Source organism: Nomascus leucogenys, chromosome 7b (assembly GCF_006542625.1).
Source record: "Nomascus leucogenys isolate Asia chromosome 7b, Asia_NLE_v1, whole genome shotgun sequence".
Taxonomy (NCBI): domain Eukaryota; kingdom Metazoa; phylum Chordata; class Mammalia; order Primates; family Hylobatidae; genus Nomascus; species Nomascus leucogenys.
This window is the reverse complement of record NC_044387.1, coordinates 974,279-1,001,693: the sequence shown is the minus strand read 5'-3', so window position 1 is coordinate 1,001,693 and position 27,415 is coordinate 974,279. Positions and strand designations below refer to the sequence as shown.

The following is a 27,415-nucleotide window of genomic DNA, read 5'->3' as shown; positions in this document are numbered from 1 at the left end:
GCAACCCAGAAAACCCGTGAGAGGCCTCTGAGCAGCCCAGGAAGTGGCTGGAAGACGCACACGCAGCTCACCCCTCTGTAAGAGCAAGGACCGGAGAACACATGCTGACCCCTGCTTTTGCAGAGGGGCGACGCTCCACGACAGGCGCGCTCAGCAGGTGTCCATCTTATTTCACACCTTCGTGTTTACATCATCTTATTTTGCATTTTATGTCTAATTAACAATATGCAGCTGGCCAGGGGCAGTGGCTCAAGCCTGTAATCCCAGCACTCTGGGAGGCCGAGGCAGGTGGATCACTTGAGGGCAGGAGATCGGGATGGGCCTGGGCAACATAGCAAAACCCCATCGCTAATAAAAATACGAAAATTAGCCAGCCCTGGTGGCGGGCACCTGCAGTCCCAGCTACTCCGGAAGCTGAGGCAGGAGAATCACTTGAACCCAGGAGGCGGAGGTGGCAGTGAGCTATCGAGCCATTGCACTCCAGCCTGGGCAACAGAGAAAGACTGTCTCAAAAAAAAAATTAATATGCAGCAGAATATTATGTGGCCAGCCCAGGCAGTACCCCCCACTCAGCCCTCTGTCCCCACAGCTCCAGGCACTCCCCCAGCCCCTCCCCTGGACAAGAGGTAATGCCCAGAGGGTGAAAATCCACCAAGGTTAAGCCAGAAACAAAAGGCTCAAAGTTTCAGCATCTCCCTCCGCTCAGACCCACTTAGAGCAGATTCCTCTCATCGACAGCACGAGCAGACTGTGGGTGGCAAAGAGAAGGGGTGCAAACTGCACCCGCCATTAGCTGGGCTTCTCGGTGGTAGCTGACTTCTCCACGGCCTGTCCCCATCTGGCTCCTGCACCCGCTTCCCCATTTCCTTTCTGCGTGGGCGGTGGGTGATCCTGGGAGCCACCAGCTGCTGGTGGTGGGGAGGGGCGTGCCGGGCGGGGCTGGCTGTGGGAAGGAGAGCCACGGCAGATAGGAAGCACCTGTCAGATGCAGGACAGAAACTATCTAAGGAAGACTTGATTTCCAAGTTTCTATGGAGATGTTACAAATGGTGTAGGCTTAAAAAGCATTTAAAACTTTTATGTAACTAAAGTTTTAAAATAAAAATATGATCAGGTGAAGTAACAAATAATGCCATCCCATGACAATTTTTAAGATAAAGGCATGTCCCCGCCCCTTGCAGCCAGCACCCCACCCGTCCTTGGGGCTCACCTAGCCATCTAAGGCTGTAGGAATAAAAAGGCCACACCGTCCAAATCTTGACTTTATTTTTAATATAAAAAATGCAAATTTGGAAACCCACCCTACTTTCCCCAACATAATGCTTTACCTCTTAAAAATAAAAATAAAGTACTAATTCTATATACATCACATGTACCATACAAAAATGTATCCAAAGTTTCTATTGCTACCAAAGTGTTCTAAATTAAAACAAGTTACAGAAAGCCCCTCATTGTAAACAAAAGATTACAAGTTATAAAATCAAAGTACACACAGGCCAGAGTCATTTATACAATGCAATGCATTCTGCTCCCAAGCCAAGTTGAATTTTTATGTGCCTGTATAAAAATGCATATCAATATACCTTTGCAAATGTATTTTTCATTATAAAGCAAATGAATACACTTTCTACAATAAATAATCCGCTGGGAGGCACACCTGCGGGGTTTGAGGTGGGCGGGACGACGGCAGCGGGGACACACCTGCCGGCGGTCACGGGCAGCGGAGTGTTTTTGGTGATCTGCAAGTGATGTACACAGCATAACTTTATTCTCCCCTCTTTCCACAAAGTACCGTTCAAAATAATGTCATTTTCTTTCTTAAAATACACATTTGTCATTGTAAATTTACATCCCGTCTTATTAAATAAGTGGTACTCTGTGTAAAGAGCATGATTTACAAAATTATTAAACATTCAAAAGTCTTTAAGAAAAAGCTACATATCAAAGAAAGTGACGCCAGCAGCACGGCCCGGGGACGTGCGACAGACGCACTGCGCTGCCCGGACGCGCCCACCCCACTCACAGCGCCCAGACGGAGATGGGTTCCTAGAAAACTTGGAAATAAAACCTCCCCCCTCCCCGGGGAAAAAGAATTAAAGAGCTACAACTAAAAATCAGAATAAGTTAAGTTTTGAACAATATACAAACATGTACAGCTTATCAACACTATGGACAAGACCCGAGCTGGCGGCCGGGCCATCAGTCAATGTCACTGAGGTCGCTGGTCGGCTCCCCGTGGACGCGGCTCAGGTGGTTCATGGCGCGGTCAAAAGCGATCCGCACAGCCTTCCGGATGCTGGAATTCCTCCCTTCCATCATCTTTAACTTGTCTATAGTTTCATCAATACCAAGGGGAACCATTTTGGACTTAGGAAGCCACTGCCTTTTTAAAAGGAAAAACATGGGGAAAATCATTGCTTGCACGTGGTATTTCAACATGCTCCATGTAATCATCTAACAAATTCACTGCTCTCTGATAGGAAGGGGCCCTGCTCAGCACCACCAAGACAGCTGGGCCCCGTGCAGGGACAGGCCCAAGGCCAGGAGTGCACCCCTCCCTTCCCCTCTCCGACTTGGGGATACAGGAAGCTAAGTAAGGCATAAAAACCATCACCTCCTCCTCCACCTCCAAAATGTTTCCCAGTGCCTGCTGAGTGACAAGACATGCACACACCAAGCCCAGAGTCAGGGTGGGCCCCGGAGCAGGGGCCAGTGGTTGGGGAGACCCCATCAAAGGGGCCCTCGGATGGACAAGGTGTGGGCCTCGCTCAGGGCCTGACAAGGAGCAGTGGCCACATGGCCAAAGAGGCAGAGGTCGAGGCAAGGAAGAGAAAGACAGTAGGGATGCCTGTGCTGCCAGTCCTGCTCCAGGCACACCTCAGGCAGGTGGCCCCGAGCCCCTGCGCCAGGTCCCAAGTGCAGCCAGCTCCACGGGGAGCCAGGAAGCACCTGCCCAGGCCACGTGCACAGGGCACAGCCGGGACCACAGCTCCACCCAGGGGCATGTGCTGCCAGCGTGTCCTACACAGAGGGGTCTTGGGGTCTGAACCCTGGCACATGAGGGTCCCCCAGACGCTCTGGGAAAAAGCAGCTCAGGGCACAGGGGGAGCCTCCTGTGATGGGGTGGATGTCTGAGCAGAGCTGGATGATGCTGGGACGGAAGGCTCTAAGCACAGGGCCAGAGGCCAGGCCCGGGCGGGGGCCATGTCCTGCAGCACAGGGGTCCGGGAGCACAGCAGAGGAACCCCCAACACTACAGCGGACACACGGGTAAGGAGTAGGGAAGAGACAGTCCAGGCCAATGGGGTTCAGGCGAGAGGGAGAGGAAGCCGTCAGGCAGAGACAGACCCTGTGCTCGGTGCCCGTCCCACAGTCCCGGCGAGGGGGCTGAGCAGTGCCCTTCTCTACCAGGCAAACAGCGGAGCACTCACCTCCGACTTTAGCTGTGCCAGGGCCCAGCAGACAAAGAGGCTGCTCGCCACAGGGACACTCAGGTCACCGAGCCCATGGTCCCCACACAACCACCCCAGCCGGTCCCCGGAGTTTAAGGCTTCTCAACTCACCAACTTCTCTTATTATCAAAAAAGAGAACGAGGAACAGCTTCTCATCGGACTTGGTCTGCATGTGCTCCCCAATCTTCAGCACGTCCAGGGGTGGGGCCGGGATGGTGACGCCATTGTGGTGGCCAGGCACGCGCGGCATCTTGGGGTCGATGATCTGCACGAGAAGGACCCGCTGAGGTCACTGTGAGGCTCACACCCACAGATGACCGCACCTGTCACTGGCACCCCCCCGCCCCCCACAGCTGTGTGAGCCTCCTCAGACCACCCCCGCCCGCCCCCCGTCCCCGAACCACCCCTGCCTCTTCCAGCTGTGTGAACCTCCTGGACCAACCCCGCACCCCTCCGCAGCTGTGTGAGCCTCCTCAGACCACCCCCGCACCCCCCGCCCAGCTTGTGAACCTCCTCAGACCACCCCCGCCCCCCCGAGCTATGTGAGCCTCCTCAGAACCCCCCTCCACCGCACAGCTGTGTGCGCCTCCTCAGGACCCGCAGGCACCATGAGAGCCGTACTCACCAGTGCCGGGTAGGAGGGGTAGCCGCTGCACTTGGCCCACACCACCTTCAGGGGCTCCAGCACCGAAGCGGCAGCATCGGTGGAGATCCACATGCTGTTCTGGCCGACTTCTGCAGAGAGGCACGGTGTCAGCAGGACAGAGGAGGCACGCCCCGCCCCCCCCCCCCCCCACCCCGACAAAAGGCGCAGCAACAGCGTGGGGCCCCCCGAGCACAGCCCAGCTCTCAGGCCTTTCTCACCCACCCCCGGCGGCACCACTGCCTCTCCTGTGGAGTCCAGGCCCTTGCATCCCCAATGTCCCTGCAGCCCACCTGGGGGCCCACCAGACTCCCACGGACCCAGAGAATCTCCTGCCCTCCGGGCTAGAAGGCTCCGACTCCAGGTGCCCAGCACAGCCCCTTCTGAGCCCTCCTTGCCCCAAGGACGGGGCTCCCAGCGTGCTCCTGCCTCATTTACACAACTGACACCCCAAATCGGAAACCAAAGTCCTGGCTCCCTCTCCGCCAGACCAGCTCCCTGCTGTTCCTCCCACCTGGGGGGTCTCCGTCCTGATGCCCCCTCACAGCATGGCTGCCTTCCACAGTGAAGGCTGTGCGACCCCAAACCCCGGGACCTCTCCCTCCCCCAGGGGCCTGAAGTTGAGGGCACCCACCCTGCAGTCAGTCCCCTGTGCAGCTGCAAATGACCACTGAACCTAAACAACCCCAGACAGCCTTGACAGTGCCTGGCAACCAGGAGCCACACAGAGCTGGATGTTCCACAGGGAAACGAAGGCAGGATGGAGGAGGCGCCACCTCTGCAGGCACCCTAGCAGGGCTGCAGCCCAGAGCCCCTCGGTGTGTGATGAACCCTCCCCCGGGAGGTCGGCCAGGGTGGGGCTCCACACAGGGCACCGTGCTCCCTGAGCCGGAGTCCAGTCCCCAGCAGTCAAGCCCTAAGACGCTAACCAGGAGGTGTGGAGAGCCACGGAGGCAGGTCTGGGCAACTCACCAGCTGCGATCCTGGCCGCCTTGGCATAGTTCCCATTCTCGATGCAGGAGATCAGCTCACTGCGGTCCTCCAGCGTGTGCCTTCGCACAAGAGCCGGTTTGCCCCGCCCACATTTGGGCGCACTAAAGCTTCGGGAGGAAGAGCAGAGGGAGTCAGGTGCCCCGCCCCTGCCTTCAGCCTCACGGGCTTCGTCCCGTGGGCTGTCCGCCACCAAGCTGGCCACGCATCCTGCCTGACACCCCATCGGCCAGGCAGGCCTGTGGGTGCGCAGGTCTGGAGGGAGTGAGCCTGTGGCAGGGGGGACTCAGGAGGCCAAAGTGGCCTTCAAAGGGCAGACAGGCAGGGCTGTGCTCACTGCCAGATTCTGGGAGGAAAAGATCAAGTGTAAAACTTCATTGCAGATTCTAAAATTGTGTTCCTATTTCACGCAGTGTTTTTCCTACTTCTGCTTGAATTCTATAAAGCAGATTAATATGCAGCATGGGAAACTGTCCACAAGGGCAGAGCACACATGAATCCTGGGCCAGAATTTTTCAGAGGACACTAAGATGGGAGCTGGAATGTCCCGGTTTCCAGGATAGCCAGGCGGGGCGGGCGGTGCTGGGAGCTGCGTGGCGGGAAGCTCGGGGCTGCGGTACCCACCTCGAGTCGCAGAGCGGGCTGTTGCTGGAGGAGATGCTGGACTCGGAGGCGCAGCGTCGTCGGGGTGTGGCTCTCCTCCCCAGGCCGCCGCCCAGCTCCTGCTCGCTCCTCGCACCCCCAAAGCCATTGGTGAGACCTGGAACACAGGCAGGCAGGCCGAGCTCAGCACAACCAGGGCACACTCAAGCATGACTCAACTACGTTACACTTGGAACACATCTTACAAAGAACGTTTCACAGACAGGTAAGACAGCATCTTCCTTTTCACTCCCAAGTTCCCGAGCATAGTCCTTACAGTAAGCAGACACCAAAGCTACTCGTTAAATGAAATCAACAAACTGCAGTCAGCTCCGATCATAGTAGTTTGCTGAGCACCATGAAGATGCCCCTCTTCACAGGCCCGGGTCTTTAAACAGGCTCTGTGAAGGCAAAGAAAGGGTGCTGTGAGCCTGCCACAGGGGCAGATGTGCAACCTGTGAGTGCAAACACGGGGGCGGCCTGTCCACGCCGGCACAGGCCGCATTTGAACGGAACCTTCACCAGGCTGAAGGGGCCACCAAAGACACAAAAACGTGTTCACAGGAGCAGAGCTCCAGGGAACAGGAAATCAGGTTTTAAAAAGAGAAAACCTTGGTTCAAAAGACAAGTGTTAACATGAAGTCAAAAGTGCTGACGAAACACTTTAAAACACAAAATCCGGGGCCATCGCCGCATCTGAGTGTGTCTGGCCTCGCTCACCATGAAGCTGCAATCACTGCCTTTCAAGTATTGTACACAGCTGAACAAAACACAACTCACAATTCCATCATCTCAATGTTTAAAAAATAAGGCAAATCTCAGTATTTTCCCCCTAAAAAGTCCTGACTTTGTCAGTCAACAGGAAACAACACATCCGCCCAAGGCTCCCCGACAAGGTCCCCCACGGGAGTCACAACATGGGGACGATGTTCCCGCCCGGCGCCCGCTAGGTGTGAGAGCTGAAGGGGTGTGTGATTTTTTTTTTTTTCTTTTTTGAGACGGGGTCTCCCTCTGTCGCCCAGGCTGGAGTGCAGTGGTGCAATGGCTCACTGCAAGCTCCGCCCCCCGGGTTCACGCCATTCTCCTGCCTCAGCCTCCTGAGTAGCTGGGACTACAGGCGCCTGCCACCACGCCTGGCTAATTTTTTGTATTTTTAGTAGGGATGGAGTTTCACTGTGTTAGCCAGGATGGTCTTGATCTCCTGACCTCGTGATCCGCCCACCTCGGCCTCCCAAAGTGCTGGGATTACAGGCGTGAGCCACCACACCCGGCCGTGTGAATTTTTTTATCCAAAAAGAACCCCATTTTCCTGCCTACCTACCTCATCCTTAAAAAATTTTTAAATCTATTTTCAAAGGAAATTATGTAAATTTGTAAATAGAGCATTTCTGTAGAATTCTTTTTGGAAACGATGTCTCGCTCTGTCACCCAGGATGGAGTGCAATGGACTCCATGGCTCACTGCAACCTCGACCTCCTGGGCTCAAGTGATCCTCCTGCCTCAGCCTCCCGAGTGGCTGGGAGACATGTTTTGACGGGAATGGCTGGACTGTGGGGTTTTCCACCCGCTTTGTACGCTTCCTGTCTGTTCTCAATGAGCACAACCGACTTTTCAATAGAGAGGCTGCATCAACCTCCACCCGCTTCATACACTTTCTGTCTGTTCTCAGTGAGCATGACTGACTTAAACAGAGGGGCTAAATCAAGCTCAGAAGGGAATGCACAGACTGGGCGGGTGCCCTGCTGCCCTCCACAGACTCAAGTCAGACACCAGCTCCCTCTCTGCTGGACTGGAATGTACCATGAGCTCCAAGGGAAGCTCTGTGTTTCTCATTTTAACCTCGGTCATTTTAAGGCAGGAACTGCGGCCAGTTGGGTGTGCCATACTCATCTCTGGCAAGGGAACAAATAAATCTAAGAACCTACAGGAGAAGGCCTTGAGCCACACGCTGAGCTGCCCTGGGGCTCCACATCCTCCCCACACTCATCACAGAGGGGGCTCAGACCCTGCACACTCAGGCCCTGAAGGTGTCTCAAGAGGGAGTTAAAAGTCCTGCCCTGGCCCCGAGAATCCCTCAGGAGCAGAGACTCCATCCCTACTCCAACCTGAGTGGGTGAAGGCAGGGGAAGCCCACCCAGCTCACATCAGCAGTGGACGGACGGAACCCAGCACCCCTGCCAGCATTCAGCTCACAGGCCCGGGGAGGGGTCTGCCAACGCATGTGAGCCGTCTCCAGAGAGCAGCCACCAGCCTGGCGACCCACACCCCACAGCCAGGCCCCCAGCGCACTCCAGACCCCAGGTGCAGGGTGAGCCTGCTCCAGGCTGAGCAGACGCGGCCCAGGGCCTGGGTGGGGAGGCTTTTAGTAGTTACTGGTCGGCCGAGCAACGGCCACTTGGGGAAAGACGACGACCAGTGCAGCCTTCACAAGACTGCCCAGTGATGCCAGCCTGAGGACCCTAGCACCAGAGCACCCGCAGCTGTGCCAGCACCTGCAGCCCCAACACAGCCAAGCCATGCACAGGCCACTCACCAGCCATGACGGCCCCAGCTCCATGTAAACCACCACATGGAGTGGGGCCAGGAAGGGGATTAAAACACAAAGCAAGTCCTTAATTCTCAGAAAGGAGAGAATGATAAAATGCCCCTCTTAATTTTCCTAAGCATTCAGTGAGTGCGCGTATGATGCAAAAACACACAGAGGTTCCGTGTGTCACCCATGAAAATGTGACAGCACCAGGGAAGATGTGGGCAGCACAGACAAACCCAGCCCAACTGAGACACCACCCAGCCCAACCAAGACGCCACCCAGCGGGAGGCCTGGTGGGGGTGGCACAGCCGCAGGGCCTGCTAACAGGCGGTCTGGGGGCTGTGGCAGTGCAGGGTCACCCAAGAGGCCAAACCAGGCCACAGACACGTCCCGGGAGGCTCTGCAGCCACCGCCTGGAGTCCCCAGAACCTCGGGGGAGCTGCGAGGTGGCCTGCGCTGCCCAGACCCTCCCAGCCTCCATCTGGACCACCAGAAAATAATCTAAGACAGCTCTGGTTCTGAGATCTCTCCATCTCGGCCCTGCCAACTCCCGCCCTGTGAGGCTCTTCCGGCCACCTGGGAGATGCTCACCATGACCTGCACCTCAGCATCCCTGCAAGGACCTCAGCCCAGAACATTCTGAAGCCCAGGCCAGCCTTGAGGTGGGGCCCAACATGGGGAACCCAGGGCCTAAGGTCTGCAGAGATGGGTGCCAGGTCCATGAGGCATTTGCAAACAGCAGGCACTGAGGCCGAGCCCAAGCCTCTAAATCATGTATATAGCAGGGAGCAACTTTCAGCAACTTTTTCAGCACGAGGTTTTTCTTTTTAATGCTGAAAGTAAAGCTGGTGACTGTGAGAAATACATTAAAAGAGGCGGGGGCTGCCGAGAAAGAGCCCCCTCAACTGCCCCCTCAACACAGGAGCTGCACGGAATTCCCACAGCGGCCAGGGCCCACCCACGCTCAAGGGCCTCCCCAGTGACCTCCTAGGAGGCCAAAGACTGAACTCAGAAATGTCCCTCTCTGCCCCCAAAGGAGATGGCGCAAAGGCGTCCCACAGCCCAGCTAAGTGCGGTCCCCGGAAGCCTGCCCCTCACCAGGTACGTCCACAGCACACCTGCAACTGTCCGAGGAGGTCCCCAAAGGGTCTTCTGAGAGACTGAAGGCCACAGCGGCTGAGACACTGCCCCTCCCCACAGGGAAGAGAAGCCCCAGGGCCCACCTGGGGAGGCGGAGGCCTGCAGGTCTGACTGATGGGCCGTAGTCTCCTCTGGTCTCAGGCTGCCAGCCCCCAACCCATGGGGACACCACAAATCCTCCAGGCCACAGGTGCAAGAACACCAGGCCCTGATCAGTGGCTGCCGAGACGCCTGAGGGCAGGGAGCCATGGGAACGCATCCCCACGGTGCGGGATACACGCCCGCCCCTGCCGCCGGCACCCAAGCTGCCGCCTCAGCTTCTCCGGCTCATGGGAAGCTTGGCCGTATGAAGCAGGTGGGCTGAGCCTGCGCCCTGAAGACCAGAGCCCTGAGGGCCCCACGCAGTGGCAAAGGAGAGCCCACTATCTCCTGTTTTCAGTTTCACTTTTACCATCGTTAAAAGGAGAGCAGTTTCGGTGCATTTTTCAACCTCTCAACAAAAACACACACGGAAGAAGATTCCAACAGCGCCCTGCTCTTGCTGGGACCTGCTCCGTGACAATGCAGCCAGGACGGTCAGAGACAGACCCAAGGCCCAGGCCAGACGCCTGCACAAGACTTGCTGGGACCCGCTCCGTGACAATGCAGCCGGGACGGTTCAGAGACAGACCCAAGGCCCATCTTGCTGGGACCCGCTCCGTGACAACGCAGCTGGGGACAGTCAGAGACAGACCCAAGGCCCATCTTGCCGGGACCCGCTCCGTGACAATGCAGCTGGGGACGGTCAGAGACAGACCCAAGGCCCATCTTGCCGGGACCCGCTCCGTGACAATGCAGCTGGGGACGGTCAGAGACAGACTCAAGGCCCATCTTGCTGGGACCCGCTCCGTGACAATGCAGCCGGGATAGTCAGAGACAGAACCAAGGCCCAGGCCAGACGCCTGCACAAGACCTGCTCTTGCTGGGACCTGCTCCGTGACAATGCAGCTGGGACGGTCAGAGACAGACCCAAGGCCCAGGCCAGATGCCTGCACAAGATCCCAGGCACAGATGCCCCACCCCACGAGCAGGACTTCTCAGTTGGCCGCAGGGACACTCAGCGTGGGGACCAGCAAGAGACAAACAGCAGCACTGCTCAAGAATCCACTGGGCATTGTGGGGAAAAAACAGAGGAAGGGGAAGTAAGGGGAGACGGAAATCAGGTAGAAAACCCAGAAATACAGAAGATGCTAGCGAGCGAGTGAGCACGCACTGTCCATGCCACATCCTCAGATGGTGCCGAGCCAAGTTCCTCCATACTCCATGGCACCGACACAGCACAACGCGCCTGGGCATGGCCGTGGCACCCGAACCGCCAGTCACTATGGGACGGCTCTGCACACGCTCAGGACAGCCTCAGAATGCTGTCCACTGTGTCGTCAGCTGCAGCAGTCTCCCAGCCGGTGCCCGGCTCTGCTCTGCGTCCTTCGTGACTGTCGAGAGGGAAGGCTGAGGCGCCACGACATCCCGCCAGCTCCAGGTGTGCACCGGGCACCAGCACCATTCCCACTGCGGGGCTCTGACTTACAGAGGGGTGGGCTAGGGTGGGGGAGAGCTCCTCCAGGGCTGCTGTTTGTGTTTTTGTTTAGAGGATGTTTGAGCTGATGATTCCAATGTGATCCGCAAGAATTAAGTGAAAGGCAAGATGCAGTGATCTTTGTGCATTCCAAAACGGCCGCTTAGCAGAACTCCAGTCCAAGTTGAGGTAAGAGAAAATGATTAGGGTCCAAAGAGTGAACTACCCAGCACATTAGTGGTTAAAGTGAGAACCTGGAAAACAGTGAAAAAGCCATTTAGTCTGAATGAAAGGGCAGGACAGCTCAGCCTCCTCCCTGAACAGCCGAAGGACACTGAAGACAGCCCCGCGCTCTCACGCCCCAGCACGTGCACACAGAGACTCGCAGCAGGGGTCTCCGAAATGGCGGCGAGTGGAAGGCCGCTTCAGGTGAGGGTTCACTGCCAGTGAGCGTGCAGTCGCGGAGGAAGGAAGCCATGAGCCAGGGACAGCCTCTGGGGCTGGGCCATCGCGGGAACAGAAGCCTGGCGCACAGCACAGCCGGCCCGCAGGCGCAGCGACACAGGCGGGAGGCCCACAGTGAGTGCGTCGCCTCAGGACCAGCGACCCTGTTCAGCCTAACTCAGAATTGTGTGTGTGCTGGAAAATGCCAGATAACTCCCTAAAGATCAGAGCACACAGATGAATGTTTGGAAAACATCAGAAGGTTCCAGATAATTCCCGTCCTAAGACTGCGAAGAACTGCAGCTCGGGGCAAGAAATCCCCCATGTGCAGAGCAACAGAAGGTTCTGGTGAAACCAACGCGAGGGCGGATGGCAGGACTGGCATCATTCAGAGCACGCCCAGCCCTTCCCCGGGCGCCTCGGCCACAGCAGTGGAATGCCTCCCACTCCCAAGGGCCTGGTCTTAATGCTGCTGAGGCTCCCGGCTGCTCAGGAGAGAGCTCAGGAACTCACCGCACCTCCACGGAAATCCACTGTCACTCGGGAATGAGAGAACAGAAATCTCCACTTCAGTCAGGATCAGAGGGCACCATGATTCTCAAAAGCCACCAAGGGCCACGCTCACTGAAGGTCTGCAGTAACACTGCTCTACACCACTGTCACCACGAGAAGCCCTCAAAACACTCCACTCCAATGTAAGACAGTGGCCTGGAGGGGACACGTGCTCTTCTACAAGGGACAGCTGATGAATGAGCCTGAGAGGTTGCTGAGGACGTGGCCGCCAGCCAGCAAAACTGTCCACGGTGGGAGCCCACAGCTGGGGCAGGGCCCGGGCAGGTGGGGCCACCTGGTGGAAGCCACCACATGAGCATCCTGCTGAGTGTCGAGCGGAGGCCGCCTCAAACCCCAGCCCCACGGCCGGCAGGGCCTCCACGCACAGAGTCCCGTACCTCTGCCGCCGACAGACGTGAAACCCCGAGGAAGCGGAGCATCAGCTGAACTCCAAGTTTTGTGTGTGGAGGGGACGCCCACAATTGCACTGAACCAACCTCTAGTACCCAGTGCAAAGCACCCTGACCCGATTCATTGCAGGACTCCGGGGTGCTTGGAAAACCAGGTCAGAGTCTTTCACCAAAGGTGACTAAGAAAGACCAGCGTGGTTAAGACACATCCCCAAGTCCTGAGTCAAGGGCATCTATCCTTATTGGTATCTTGTGAAGCATTTCAATAGCTTCCTATTACTTAGAAAGCAAAAAAGCTTTTTCAAATTATTTTAAAATGCCAATTTAACATCAATCCATCAAAGTAAAAGGACATGGGTAGAAAATTTCTACACATTCATTTATGTGCAAAATTTTCATACAAATCAAAATGAAATTTACCAGAAATTACTCTGGCAACAAGAGGCATGACCTGCTTGCTGGCAAGGGTGGGAAGTGCGCTTCCTTCCGCACAAAGACCTAAAGACAGCGCCTGGTCTCACTCCCCTCCCTGGATGCTTCAGGCCAGGGACCAGCAGAAGGAGCAGGGACAAGATGTGAGGGAGGGGCCTGGGCAGGTCTTGCCCACCACAGCCTTCCGTCTGTGCCCGGCCTGGCGAGGCTCCACGACACAGGACTCACTTGCCGCCACTCTGGGAAATAAGCAACACCCACCCAGCCCCACCCTCTCTCACTGCTGAAGTGCAGGAGGAACCACTGCACACCAGCACAGCCAGGAGAAAATGCGCATCTTCTTATCTAGGTATAACAGGCAGACAGGACAGATGGGAACCAAGCCTTGACTCGGGACAAAAACCAAAATGACAAAGAAGCTCCAGACACGCTTCCAGAAAGCAGCCACTGGCAACCTGACCCAGCACCTCCAGAAGCGCAGCCAGTACTGAACAAGCAAACCGATGACAGGTGCTCCTCTTTAAAGGACACAAACTCCTCAGCTTCCTCTGAGGGGCAGGGAGCAGAGGCGGCAGGAACACAGCTGCCTCCTCAAAGTGATCTCAGCACGGCACACACATGGCAACACCCTCACCGAGTAATTCAACAGAGTTCAATTACAAAAGCGCAGCAAGAGATGAGAAGCACTTTCCGGTACCATTTCAGCAGGTCCTAATACCTCATCACATATGTGGCTAAGAGGGCCATATAAAACAATGAGTAAATGTTGCTGAAATCAACTGCAAAGTACTGCATTTACCACAAGGGCAGGTCCTCTCAGAGGCCCAGGGAAGGGCCAGGCTGAACCCTGGGTCTTAGGTCTGTGGGGCTGCAGGAGACCTGACCGAGGGTGTGCAGAGTCGAGCTCCCACAAGTGCTGGGAGCAGCCAGTCACTAGCTTATCCAGATGTGCACAGCAAAGTCAAGATGACCAATTAAAACCACACCTGAATTCATTCTCAGTACTTTTTTAAAGATCAGAAGGGGCCACGTGCAGTGGCTCACACATCTAATCCCAACACTTTGGGAGTCAGAGGCCAGGAGTTCAAGACCAGCCGGGACAACACGGCGAGACCCCATCTCTACCAAAAATTTTCACATTAGCCGGGAGTGGTGGTGTGCACCTGTAGTTCCAGCTACACAGGAGGCTGAGGCAGGAGGATCACTTGAGCCCAGGAGTTGGAGGCTGCAGGGAGCCACTCACTCCAGCCTGGGTGACAAGGCAAGACTCTCTCTTAAAAATAAATAAATAAATAAATAAATAAATAAATCAGAGAGGAAGTATGTGGCAGAAGACAGGACCAAGGACCATCGACCCCTGGCCCAGGGCAGCCCAGCAAGGCTGCACAATCTCTCGTGGCAAACAGGCCCCCCACAAAGGTGCCGGCCTCAGACCCACAACTCAAGGCTTTTCAAAGAAAACACTGCACTGTTGTCTTCTCTGGAAATTAAGAGAATGCTGCAAAAACAGAAGCTGGGCACCCCCCGTCACACCAATGATCCTGAAGGACGCTCCCGGCACCGGTCGGCAAGGGCGCTTCTCAGGGCCGCCCGCGGCATTTACCTGCGTCCAGGCGCTTTCCTGGGGACTCCTCCTCCACCTCGGAGTCTCCGCATGTGCTCCGCGACCTTTTCCTTGGCTGCAGAAGAGTCTCCAACCTCGGAAGGACTACAGACAAAAAGGTTTTGGTCCCTAGCTGAGGAGAAGTTGGCTGGGTTTCAGTGTTCTTGGCAGACTTTGGGGGGCTTACACTTTTCGATTTGCAGAAGAGAACAGAAGTGCGTCTGTTTACATCGCTTGCTGGCTCCGCCACCGCGGAGGCCGCCGCCGCCGGCACATCGCCACTACTGGCGCGGGTGGGCTCTGGAGGGCGTCCGCTTACCAGTGCGCTCTGAGTGCAAGCGCTATGTGATTCATTATCAAATGTGACTCTTTTGAAAAGTTTACTCTGCTCTGGGTTGAGTTCTACTGGTTTGAGGGTTGGTGGTTCTGAATTAGTCTCCGAGTTTGAAGGAAGAGGTAATGCATCTGATGGTTCAAGTTTAGGGGGAGATTTATCTCCTGAAAAAATTATAAATAAAGTGATTTTTGAAAACTGAAGATTATAAAATCTATTATAAAACTTACTATAAATGTGAAGTCCACCAAAATACTAATTCAGTTAAGGAAACAACGCATCGCACATACTGTCTGCTCGGCAGTGTGGGCCCCGTGGGCTCGGGCCACACTGTGTGTGCTTCCCTAACGCCAAAGGCTGCGGCCCTGGGTGCAGTGCCCAGGCACACAGTTACTCTCTGAAAAAAACTGTGAAAGATTATTTCACATGCGCCAATATTAAACACATCACTCGAGTTCATGACAATTTCTGCAATCAATAATTCACTTACCTTGAGGAAGAAAAGTATCTCACATAACTAAAGGGGCCTTAAACGGGCATTCCCACAGAGCTTTACTGGGCGACGAAGTTAGCAAATAAAAGGAAAGAAACATTAAATCTCATCTCTGGTCAAGGTCTTAAGTCAAAAATAAAAAAAAAATAAAAAAAAAAAAACGGAGTGGTGAGTGGCTGTGGATGATTCTCAAGAAAGGCAGGGAAAAAAAGCCCCGCTCACCACAGCACAGAAGTCCGTGCCACATTCCCAAATATTGTGATGGGAGCTTTTAGGAAAAAAAAAAAAAAAATCTGACTTTTAAAAATAAAGTCTTTGGAAAAAGACTGCTTTAACCTCTTTTTAAAGTCTTTTTAACATTATAAAAACCAGAAGTGTAAAATGGTACAGAGCCTGAGGTCAGGACGATGGCCTGGGGCTGGTCTATGGGGCTCTGTGCACTGTCCTGAGTCCGGGGGGCCGGACAGGCTCTGGCACAAGGCTGACAGGGTGAGGCGATGCCACACCAAGCCAAGCCAAGCCACTGAAGCTTCTTTCCAAGCAGGACCGGTACTGACAACAGGAAGTGTGACATAAAACCAAGAGTGACACTTTAATCCTTAGTATATATTATCACTGGGTACAGTTTTCATTTCGTTAAACCTGCAAACTTTCCTAAAACCGTTTGAAGTATGTATGGTTACTATTATAATTCAAAAAGTTGTTTTGAAAATACAAAACTACACAACTGAACAAGACTCAGAGCAATGTTTTGAGACTGACAGAAAAAAGTTCTCCCAAGGCTGGGCCCCATGACGCCGGGCAGCAGTGCTTTCGGCTGCAAGGTGCCTCTGATTTCAAATGACACTCGCGCCTTGGAGCACCTCACAGCCGATTCGAATACAAGCGGGAAAGCCTCACCTCAACAAAAAGCCTCCCGTGCCAGCCGCCGGGAGCACAGCTGTCACGTGGGAACGCTGGATCCCAAGGCAGGGGCACACGCAAGGTGACAAAACTCCTTCCCTCCTCTTCCACGTCGCCAACAGGCTTAAGGAAAAGGTGTTTGTGAAACACCTGGGAACGCTGGCCAGAGGGAACTGGGCAATGCGGAGAAGGGCTGCTGAAAGGCTGCTCATGCGCATCTACTGCGCCAGCATCCCTGGTGCCCGTGCAGCGCAGGAGGGGCTTCAGCACGGAGCCTGCAGCGTCCTGATGCAGCTGGTGTCTGGGGCACAGGGCCCGGGGCTCACTTCACTTCCTGCCTCCTCTTCCACCTCCTGGCCTCCCCACCGAGTTCTCGTCCTGATCATGACATTCAACTGCTCACTGCAATCCCAATGGCCTCTGCAGGGCCAAGGCCAGTGGTCAACCCCAGTCTTGGCCTCTATGGGTGCAACAGCACCAGGCCAGCAGAGATGGACCCTGAAGGAGTCTCCTCCCAGCACCTCCAGGAGACCCCCTTCCCCCGACCACCTCCAGCCCACCTTCTCCACAGCTATCTAACAGGCACCGTAAACCCCCATCTCCTGCTTCTGGTGCAACCCTCAGAACCACCACTCCTGTCTGGCAGCAGCCCCGAGACATGCAGACAGCCCTGCCTTGCAGCAGGCCCTCCCCAACCATGGTCCACAACCCCTCCTCCACACCTCCAGCTCTCGGCCCAGCTAGAACGCCCCATGTGGGACTCATAACCATCTCCACGCTGCAAGGACTTCCCCAACCCCTGGTCTATCCCAAAGCAGGCCCCTGTGGCCCTGCCTCAGCCATGCACGCACCCTACACACCCCTGGCCTCTCTGCGGCAGCTCCACATGCAGGCCGGGCTCTAGCCGCCAGCACGCAGGCTAAAGGATGTGCTCCTGCAGCACTGACCAGAGGCACAAAGGAGGCCGTGGTCAGGAACAGAGGTCGCTGGCGTCTGGGTGCTCAGCCACCTGCCCAGCCACGACCACACAGGCCCCTCCCCCAGCCAGGACCACAGAGGCCCCCAGACTGTTCAGTGCCTCAGTTCCTCATCCATAAAAATCAGAAAAAACAGGACCTGAGCCTCCAAGCTCCAAGACACAACAGGCAAGCCCAACCCATCCGAGTGGAAATGTGACTGGAAGTTAACATCCAAGAAGGAAAACTCCTCTCAAAGCTCGCTGACTCTGGGCCATCTCAGGCTGTCACTTAACAGCACATGAGAAAAGCTCAGAACATGCTCGATACAACTCCAGCATAAGCCTCTCAGACCCCGTCATTGTATCAGTCAGGATCCTAGAATTCCAGTCCCTGGAACCTGTCACATATTCCAAATGGCAAAATGGTTATCTAATCCAAACCAGCTACTCTAAGAAACTAAAAGACCTAGTTAAGTCTGCAAGAACAATTCCCCAATATTTTGCCCACCTGGCCACCCACTATGCCAATCAAAGGCTTCTGTATCAAAGCCACAAGGCACTTTGGAAAATCACAGCGTAACACAGGCAGACATTTTAGCTCACGGGCAGCAACCACACTGTCCCTCCAACAACCCTGCCTCAAGCCTCCGTCCTCTGCAATCCTGAAGCGACAAAGCTGCGTACTCCGCACCTTCTACTCCGAGGAACACGCATCCTTTCCTGAGGGCCACAGTGGTCCACATGCTCAGCGCCCGTGCACAGCAGGAGGACCTCCACGCATGCACTTCAAGGGCCCACAGCTGCCCTGGACTGAAGGGGACGCCCCGGAGCCTCTGGCAAGGGCATCGCTGTGACTGGAAGTCTCAAGGACTCGAAATGCAAGCCCCTTCCACCAGCTCACGGGGCGGACCCTGCTTCTCCTGACTGCACTGACCTGCCTCACCATGTCAGCAGACACCAATCTCAGCACACGGTGGAGACAAGCCCTCTGTGAGCTGCAGGTCCGTCCCACAGGCTCATCAGACAGGCTGGAATCCCAGCTGTGGCGTGGCCCCCACCCAGCTGACACGCAGCCCCTGGGAAGTCAGCCCCGGCAGGGCCAGCTCACAGCAACAGCCCGAACCTCTGCACTCGGCAGACTGAGTCACGGCTACGGCAGAGCCTGCGAGAGGGCCTGTACAAGGGGGCAGACCGGGGCCAACCGTGCAGCCCAGGAGGTGTCTCCTTCCTTCAGACACTAGAGTCTCAGGGGCCTGGCACTCAATGGCTACAGCCTTGTTCAAGCTGCTTCAAATGGAAGCAATATAAATACAACATATGTACTGTTAAATTACAATTTAAGTGAGACTGTATATTTGCCATTGAGGAATTACTATCTTTTCAGGTGTGAAAATATTGTGGTTATATTTAAGAAAAATGATGGAGAGGCTTTACTGATGAGAACGTTCATGCTGGATTTTTAAATGTCTGATTCTTGGTTTTCATCCTATTATAAGTATTGTAAGTTCACATTTCTATACCAACTAACAAGCTTGCTTGTGGCTGTCTTCCCTAATGACTTCCCCATTCCAGTCTGGTGCTCGCCTCTCCAGAGACCCGCATCTTCTCTAAGAGGCAAGATTCCGCCCGCCCCACCTCTCCACAGACCCCAATCTTCTCTAAGAGACAGGACCCCGCCCGCCCCACCTCTCCAGAGACCCCGTCTTCTCTGAGGGGCAGGACCCTACCCGCCTCGCCTCGGAGTGGACTTTCAGGCGGCTTGCTTCTCCACCCACCTTCCCATCAGCTCACAGGAAACGCCCTTTTCATCAACTGAGTCATTGTGAACATTGGGTGTAACAGGTGATTTGAAGCCACCTGTGTCTCAGTCACATTGTATGTGTTTTCCTTACAACGACCCCAGAAAAATAAAAATAAAAATAAAATGATTCCAGAGCTACAAAGCAACAAAAATGGTCTCCAAAGTCTCCTGCGAAGCGTTGGGGGTTATGAGGAGCCACGCTCACCACAGGGGAGGGCCAAGCAGCTCCAACCATGCGAGGATGCGAGGTCCTCAGTCCTGCGACCCAATAACCGTGCGGGGTCCTCAGCCCTGTGACCCAATAACTGTGCGGGGTCCTCAGCCCTGCGACCCAATAACCGTGCGAGGTCCTCAGCCCTGTGACCCAATGGCAATGGAGGAAGCCACTGATTAAAAAAAAAGCTAAAAAGGTAACTTACTGCTCCACAGTGAAAATGGTACAACTGTGTGGGAAGAGAAGCACTGGAAGCTATTTTGAGAATGGTGAGTGGACCTGCTGGCAACCTCCTCACGACTCAGTCCTCAGGGCACAGAAGACAAGGACGGAAGGGCAGTCCACCTAGAGGGAGGCCCGCACAGCCAGAGGATGCCTCGGTGGGCTGCACGAAAGCAAAGGCTGCAGGACCAGGCACCAGCCTGGACTCCTGGGCACAACGGGGCAGCCCAGGGCCCGGACAGGTATGGCTGCCAGAGGGTCCTGTAGGCAAACGTTCCCCAGAAAAAACACGAGGCCCCCAAAGCAGAGGAGGGATCATGTGCCAACAATAACAGCCTTTGAGAGAATAGAAAACCAAGCGCTCACCTTGAAATAGAAAAGCCTTTATTCTATGGACCTAACGTATAATTGACACCAGCCCCAAAAGAGACATTCTAGAGTCTGGGTACTAGTGACCATGGTGAACTAAACACAAGAATCCCAAAACAGAAAAACAAACAGGCACAGAATGAGGAAAAGGATGCATAAGAAATTCTCAGCTGTGTGCACAGGAGTAAGTTTCTAAGAGAAAGAAAAGCTTAATGGCTCTCATTCAAGTTGCCCAAATGTAAAACAGGATAAAAGGGGCGAAGCTCTGCAGACAAGAGCCACATGAAGTTCAGGGGATGAAAAGGGCCCCGAGACCGTGGGGACCCGCTGACCTGTGTGGTATCATGAAGACACCGCGTCACTCTGAGCACAGACGTCCATAAGAGATGAACGTCTTTGTTTTAAAAGAAAATTGTACAACAATTTTGTGACTTATTTCAATTGTCTGCTGTTCGAACTTGGATGTGCAGGGAAGTGCAAGAAGGCCAAGAACCAGCTGCTAACGCTGTGGCAAGAGGGACTGACCCTACTGTCTGCTTCATGTGACCAGAGCGTGCCAAGGTCAGCTACAGAGACACAGGGCCAAACACAGCGGCAATGACTTTCTATCTACGTCTCCAAATCCAATTTGGTTTTAAAATTCCCCTTTCACCAAATATGGGACACACCAGCTCTACCTCCTCACCCTGCCAACCTAGATGTACACAGACCACGGTTGGTCAGCTCCCTCCTCACCACGCCAAACCTGTATCTGCCCTGGGTTTTGCTAGTTCCCCTACACTTATTTCTTAGTCATAAAAACATCTTTGCTGCCTGGACCTTTCCCCAGACATTCTTTGGCAACGATCACGGCTGTTACCTACCAACTCTGCAGAGGAGCTGGCCGGGGACCCTCGGGGCAGACAAGGCCTCTGCGGGTACCGTCCCTCCCTTCGCAACATCAGGGAGGAGTGTTTAAGTGCCAATAATCTAAAACAGCCCTTTCAAAATGCTGCATTTGATGGCCTAGTGCATAATTAAATGGCTCCCCGTCAATTTACAAAATACAACAAAAACATTTCTCACTCTCATCATTCAAGCTACCTTTACTCTTCAACATAGCATAAGATCTAAACCATTCTTTTCAAATAGTTTTTCAGGCCCAAGTTAAAGGGAAAAATTTTATTCTGTGCCTTAAATTTTATCAACTAATTATGTGAAAAAACACAGACAGCACAAATTATAAAGTCTCTTTAAAAGGAAACAACAACCCAGTGGGAAGATCAAGTGTTCCGGCCTTTGTGAATTTTACAGGACTGGCGCTAACCTGAGCCTCCGTGCACACCAACACTGCTGCCCGTGTCTGGGTCTGTGCCTGTGCCTGAGCCCTGATGGCAAGAAAGCGGGGCAGCCCTCTCTGTGGCTTACCTTCCTCGCCCGCCTCCAGCCCCAGCGCAGCTCCGTCCTCTTCGAAGCCTTCCGAACCTGGCCCCGCGGGCGGGGGCTGGCTGTGCTGCTGGCTCAGCTTGTTTCGGAGAAGGGCAATTTCCTTTTTGAGCAGCTTTGCCCGCTTGCTCCGGGAGCCACTGGACTTCATAGCGCAGGTGAGGTCGAGCATGTCCAGCAGCTCTCTCAGCTGCTCCTCCAGGCCCAGGTGGGCTCTGTTGGCAGGGTCCAGCAACCTGTCCACTGAACCAAAGGACACACGCTGTCAGTCATCAGGTCCCACGCGCCTTCTGGGAACACATCACCGGTCCCGTCTTTCAAATCACCTTCGGCCAAGGCCCTGAGAGTGACTGTTAGCAACGAGACCCAGGCCCTGCTCACCAGAGGCCCCAAGAGGCCCCTCCCCTGCACTCTGAACCCACGATGGGGCTGCTGCTACAGGAACACACTGGGATGCTCCTGATGGAGAATTTCTACTCCCATGACACTGTCACCACAGAAGGGGCAGTGTCCAGGTAACATCGCAACCTCTCCTGGACCAGGACCCACTGAGGCTCCCTGTGCAGACAGCCTGGTTGCCTGGGTGAGGCACAGCGACCCCAGAGAGAGGCGCACGCTCCACCAACCTGGCGCAACTCAGCTGGACCTGCGCTGGCTCTGCAAACAGAGGTGGCAACTGGCAAGTGTGTTAAGTTAGGGCCATTGCACATCCTAAGTGGTATCTTAGCTGAAGTCTTCAGACGCTGATCATTGTGTGGCTTTATTAAACGGGTTGTAAAATTCACAGATCATTCTGAATTTCAGGCGTATTTACTACAAAGTCCCTAGAAACTTCAGTTTCAAAAACACCAAAATTTATAAAGCACAAATTACCTTAAATAAGTAAGAGATGGCCAAGAAAAGAAACTGCTCCTCAGAGCTATCTGAAGATAAAACCAGAGCGAGAAGAAGAGAGAAGAAAAAGCAAAGTAAGACTGCCCCAAAACACATGAATTCTCTTCGGCTAGAAACAGGTGTTTTACTGAAAGCATCTGTCTTTTTGGCTGAATAAATATAGTAGTAGTAGAGAGAAACAAAATGCTTAAATCAGTCCTTCAAGACTTGTATCCATAACACCACTTTGAACAAATGTCATAGATAATACTCAAATATGTTCATACAAAAAAACACATCCTTTGAAACCCCAAGAAGAAAGCCTCGAAACATCTGTTTCTTTTAAAACACAGACCCACAGCCTCCAGGTCTGTGGCTCAGGCACCAGGCAATGGGAGGTGTCAGCTGTGCTGAGAAGAGCAGCAGGTGCGCCCTCAAGGCACACCATGGCCACTGGCTCACCTGTGCACTCCCAAATACTGAGAAAGAAAGAAACCAGGACTTCTCATCCTTCATTTTCTCCTTAGCAAAAAAAACCCGGGTGTAGAAATTCACTTAACAACTTGCATGACCATGATCTGAAAGGCGCTGACACTCAGAGGCCTCCACACCTGCTCCATTCGAGGGAGGTGGCATGGTGCTGGGAGCACGAAGTGGGGGTGCACAGGAGCAGGGCCTCTGGGCTGCTCAGAAGACAGGGAGTCCAAGAGCGATGCATCTTCCTGCTTTTAAGGGCAGGCAACCAGCGTGCGTCCTGAGCAGCCGGCACTGGGCACCAGGTGGGCGTCTGAGAGCTGACGGCAGGCAAGGCATCCAAGCCAGAGCGTGAAGGCTGTCGGGGGCGGGGAGGGGGGGGAAGCTTTCCCACAGTCACCAGAGGCTACAGAAGGACCTTCCAGGAAAAGCATGAGCCCACGGAGCCCTGGGCTCACTCTGAGGCGGGCTCAGCCCTGGCTCCTCTCAGATCCCCAAGGGAATGTCTCGGAAAAGCATAGCTGGTCTGATCAGCCTGGAGGGCGCAGCTTCAGGGAGGGGTTAAAGCTCCACCCGGGTTCACCAAGAGCCAGCAGCACTTTTTGGAGCCTGTGTTTATTTTCTAAATTTCTCCAAGAAAAACGTGTTACTCTTAAAATCAGAAAATCAGAGACATAGAATAAAAATATATTTCCATTCTGTTTTCTGTTTTTTTGTTTTTTTTTTTTATTTTTTGAGACAGAGTCTTGCTCTGTCACCCAGGCTGGAGTGCAGTGGTGCAATCTCGGCTCACTGCAAGCTCCGCCTCCCGGGTTCACGCCATTCTCCTGCCTCAGCCTCCCGAGTAGCTAGGACTACAGGCGCCCGCCACCATGCCTGGCTAATTTTGTTTTTGTATTTTTAGTAGAGACAGGGTTTCATCATGTTAGCCAGGATGGTCTCGATCTCCTGACTTCGTGATCCACCCGCCTCGGCCTCTCTCTTTTTTCTTTTTTGGAGACAAGGTCTCACTCTGTCACCCAGGCTGGAGTGCAATGGCGCAATCTCCGCTCACTGCAGCCTCTGCCTCCCAGGTTCAAGCGATTCTCCTGCCTCAGCCTCCAAAATAGCTGGGATTACAGGCATGCGCCACCATGCCTGGCTAATTTTTTGTATTTATAGCAGAAACGGGGTTTCTGCATGTTGGCCAGGCCGGTCTCAATCTCCCGACCTGAAGTGATCCGCCCACCTCGGTCTCCCAAAATGCTGGGATTACAGGCATGAGCCACAGAGCCTGGCCCTATTGCCGTTCTTTAAAAGAGTACAGCCCATCCTCCAACCCTCACAGATGCCGAGTGCTGCGGGACCCCACGGGAAGCAGGGAGCCCAGCACTGCTGCCATGAGGGGAACAGAGGGAGAAGCAACAATGGCCCAGCTAGGCTGAATCCCATGATGGCGGGAAGTGGACCCCACGATGGCAGGAACGTGGAGGAGAGGAAGAGGGCCAGGCCTCATCCCAGAAGCAGAGACCTGGCACAGGTCAGTGATTCATCAGGAGAAAGGGTAAGCCAAGAAATCAGGGATATGGGACCTTTAGATAAATGAGCCAAACACACCATGATTTCTGCTCAGTTTGTGGCTCAGAGCTGGAGCTGAGGTGCTGGAGCTCTAGGTGCTTTGACAACCCATGTGGGCAGGACGCACCCTTGGGCAGACAATCCCAGAGGTGCGACCAACAAGCAGGGTGCAGGGGACAGCCCGGGTTTCCGAGGACCGGTCTAGAGAAGGGTGCAGGTGACTGCACATGGCTGCAACATGTGCCTGGGCAACCGAGAAGCGCAGGCCCAGGCTGGAGTCCAGGTGGGCCGTGGACACGCTCCCAGAGCCCTTTCTACAACATGTACAAACCACGAAGTTAAAGGGCCGGAGGCAAAGCCAGAGTTCCTCCGGCTTCACGCCACCCTCAGAAGTTAGCCAAGGCCCACTCTGGATGCAAACCCCCCAACTAAGCGGCTTTCTGGGTCTGCATTGTCGAGACCGGCCACCCCACAGGGAGCCACAGCCACATGGTCCTCTTGGTGGGCACCCAAAACGCAGCCAGTCTGAAGTGACAGGTGCTGAGTGTAAAATACACATCAGATGGCAAAGAAGGTGAAAAGCTTATATATCCTCAGTAACGTTTACTGATCCCATGTTGAAATCAACTCTTCCATATACTGAGCAAAATAAGATACATTATTAAAATAAATTCCACCTGCTTCTTTTGCATTTTTCAGTGAGGCTACTAGAAAATGTAAATGATGTATGCGGTTGCCTGCTAGTCCTCCCGGACCGTGCTGATAGGGAGGGGCAACACAGAGCGGGACAGAGTCTGCTGGGAAGAGCGTCTTCCAGCTCCTCCGGACTCGGCGCCGGTTCTTACCGTCTTCCCAGGAGAAAGGCCGCCGCGGCGCCGCAGCAGGCCGCTCAGGCAGGTGCATCCCCGAGGCCTCTTCCAAGCCGATACTGTCCACCTCGCGCCGGGCCTGCCTCAGAACAACACCTCCCTGATCGCGCAGCCTCACCGCGGCTCTATAGAACACGGTGTCCCTGGCATTGTACTTCATGCAGTTATCTATAATGAGATCAAAATCCTCCTCAAACTCATGGAGGTTTTTATACCCTTGAGCTTCTAACCGTTTCCTCATTGTGGCAAAGTCCATGGGATGTTTAATGTGATCCAAATAATCTGGTACCTAATTTTAGAGAGGAAAAAGAATCATTTACAAACTAAAACAGGATATTAGTTGACTCTAATTTATTATTCCATATAACCCACAAGCCCATCCTATCTGAGAGCCACACACAGACACGCACACGGTACAGACACAAGACCCAAGTACTGCCGGGACCTTCCCAACCCCAGCTCCTTCAGCTAAAGCGCACCGGAGAGTGCCGGGCGGATGCCGCCACAGCTCAGGGTACTGTCTGCACAGGGCCTCTCGCCCACTGCACTTTCAATATTTTACAATGAAATGCATCACTTTTATAATTTAAAAACAAGTACGTTAAATAAAAACGAGAATTAAGAAGACAAGGGATGTACTCTAGCCAGTCACACGTTTCCCGGTCAAACGGCGGCACAAATCCACAGTCACACATGCGGCAGGACAGACGAGCGCCGCAACACCCACCTCCTTCAGACTCACGGGCTGCGCAAATATCCTGGCGGGGTCCTTGTCCTGCAGCTGATCCAGCACTGAGCGCAGCAGCACCGTCAGCGGAGTCAGCCGCAGCTCCATGGCAACCTGCTCCACCTTCACCTGGGGGGGGGCCCAGCAGAGCCTCAGCTTTGGGGAGCCGCACATGCGTCTCAGCCCCACCACGCGCCCCACAGCCACAAGCAGCCCCCACAGGCTCCTGTGCTTCCGTCAAGGCACAGAACAATGCAGCCTCCACTTAGGGCCCTGCAACCCATGGCAGCCAGGCACCTGGCCTGGGCTGAGCAAGGCACTGCCGTGGGCCAGGACCCACCAGGTGCAGCCCACCCTCTGCAGGAGCTGCCAGCGTCCCACCCACGCCCCGTGGCCAGTGGTACACTCCACGCGGGACGGGCCCAGCCCCACCTGCTCACGCTTGAGCTTCTCCCGCTTGCGCAGCAGCTCGATCAGCAGGCGAGCGCGCTCCAGGTCGTGTCGCAGCCGCTGCCAGTACTTCAGCTTCTCTTTGGCAGCCTTCATCTCCTCATCGTTTTCTCTCTGAAAACAGTAAACACTTCCGTCAATCAAACCCAGAGGCTCCTTCTGCAAAAGGCCTCAGATACCGTGGAGGTAAGACCCCAAGAGGCATCCACGGCAGGGGTCCTGCAGGCCCATCCTGGGGAGGACAGCAAACCCATCCTCACCAGAGAGCCCCAGGACAGCACCGGGACAGAGGGGACAGAGGAGACAGAGGGGACCACCAGGCCAAGGTGAGCAGGGGGCTGGCTCCGGTGCACAGGTTCCACCCTTCAGAGAGGACAGAGGCCTCCACAAGCTGGTGGCAGGGGGGCCTTCACAGAACCAGAAAGGCCCACAGAGGTGGGGACAGGACAGAATGGGGGGCCTTCGAGGACCCACCTCCAGGACAGCTGGGAATGGAGGGAGCGGCTGGAAAGAAACCAGGTGCACAGAAAACAACATGCTGGGCCCATCCTGGCTTGGACGGAGCATGACGGGGTCCTGGCACACAGCCGACCTGCTGCCCTGCCCTGCACAGCGCCTCCATCCCAACACACGTTTCCCCATAGCCAGGGTCCCGTCTCCATCGACAGCACCTGCTCCCTTCTCAGTGGACAGAAGGGTGTGCCAGACAGCACAGGCCGCCAGCCTCCACCCAGCCAACATCCACGCCAGGGTGATCAGAAGAATCAGAGCCCTGCAAAGGCCATGACACAGATGGTCGCAGGAGAGGAGGCCACCTGGGTCTGCCCTCAGCCCCGTCCTCACCATGTCCCCCAGGCCTGGCCACATGAGGCCTGCTCGTCACAGTGCCAGGGGCACCCTGACCCTACCTCAAAGGGGAGAGGAAGTCAACGAGTGAGTGGGCCTGAGCGGGCCCCCAACGCCTGTCATCCTCCACAGCTGCAGGACACGCACGCCCTGCCAGCCTCAGGACAGCCGTGGCCATCAGTTTCTGGCACATGCTCCACAGCCCTGAGACCCTCCTCTCCCCCCACGCCTGTCCCCGGGTTCCCACCTGCCCACCTCAGGGCGCTGTCACAGCTTTTTAAAGGACCGAGGGTGTGAAGGAAAAGACTGCTGGACTACAAGACGCAAGGACCTCGGACTCCAAACTGCTCAGAAAAGGAGGCTCAAGGAGGGAGGCTGAGCCCCGCACTCCCAACCCCACCCCCAAGGCCAGGCCTCTCCACGGCGAGGCGGAGCGTTGCTGCGCTGGTGTCCCCTGAAGTGAGGATCTCTGGGTTTTCCTCAATGTTGCTGAACACCCTCAGGCA

The 27,415-nt window shown here is 54.8% G+C and overlaps 1 protein-coding gene across 7 annotated transcripts in view; it reads right to left on the bottom strand.

Annotated features, from left to right (window-relative positions):
* Positions 1 to 1,249: 1,249 nt before the first annotated feature.
* BRD1 (bromodomain containing 1) overlaps positions 1,250 to 27,415 on the bottom strand; it is a 53,396-nt gene continuing 27,230 nt past the window's right edge. The window contains exons 4-14 of one of the 7 annotated variants that reach the window (XR_004030895.1): positions 26,046 to 26,177; positions 25,614 to 25,742; positions 24,863 to 25,175; positions 21,096 to 21,356; positions 14,582 to 14,892; positions 14,395 to 14,499; positions 5,711 to 5,846; positions 5,069 to 5,196; positions 4,079 to 4,188; positions 3,564 to 3,718; positions 1,250 to 2,383 (exon numbers count right to left, since the gene is read on the bottom strand). Coding sequence is in view for 6 of the 7 variants with exons in the window: in XM_030815334.1 (XP_030671194.1) it covers positions 2,200 to 2,383; positions 3,564 to 3,718; positions 4,079 to 4,188; positions 5,069 to 5,196; positions 5,711 to 5,846; positions 14,395 to 14,892; positions 21,096 to 21,356; positions 24,863 to 25,175; positions 25,614 to 25,742; positions 26,046 to 26,177 (2,046 nt within the window). In the remaining variant the exon portion in view is untranslated. The other 6 variants (XM_030815334.1, XM_030815337.1, XM_030815336.1 and 3 more) reach the window with 6 other exon arrangements.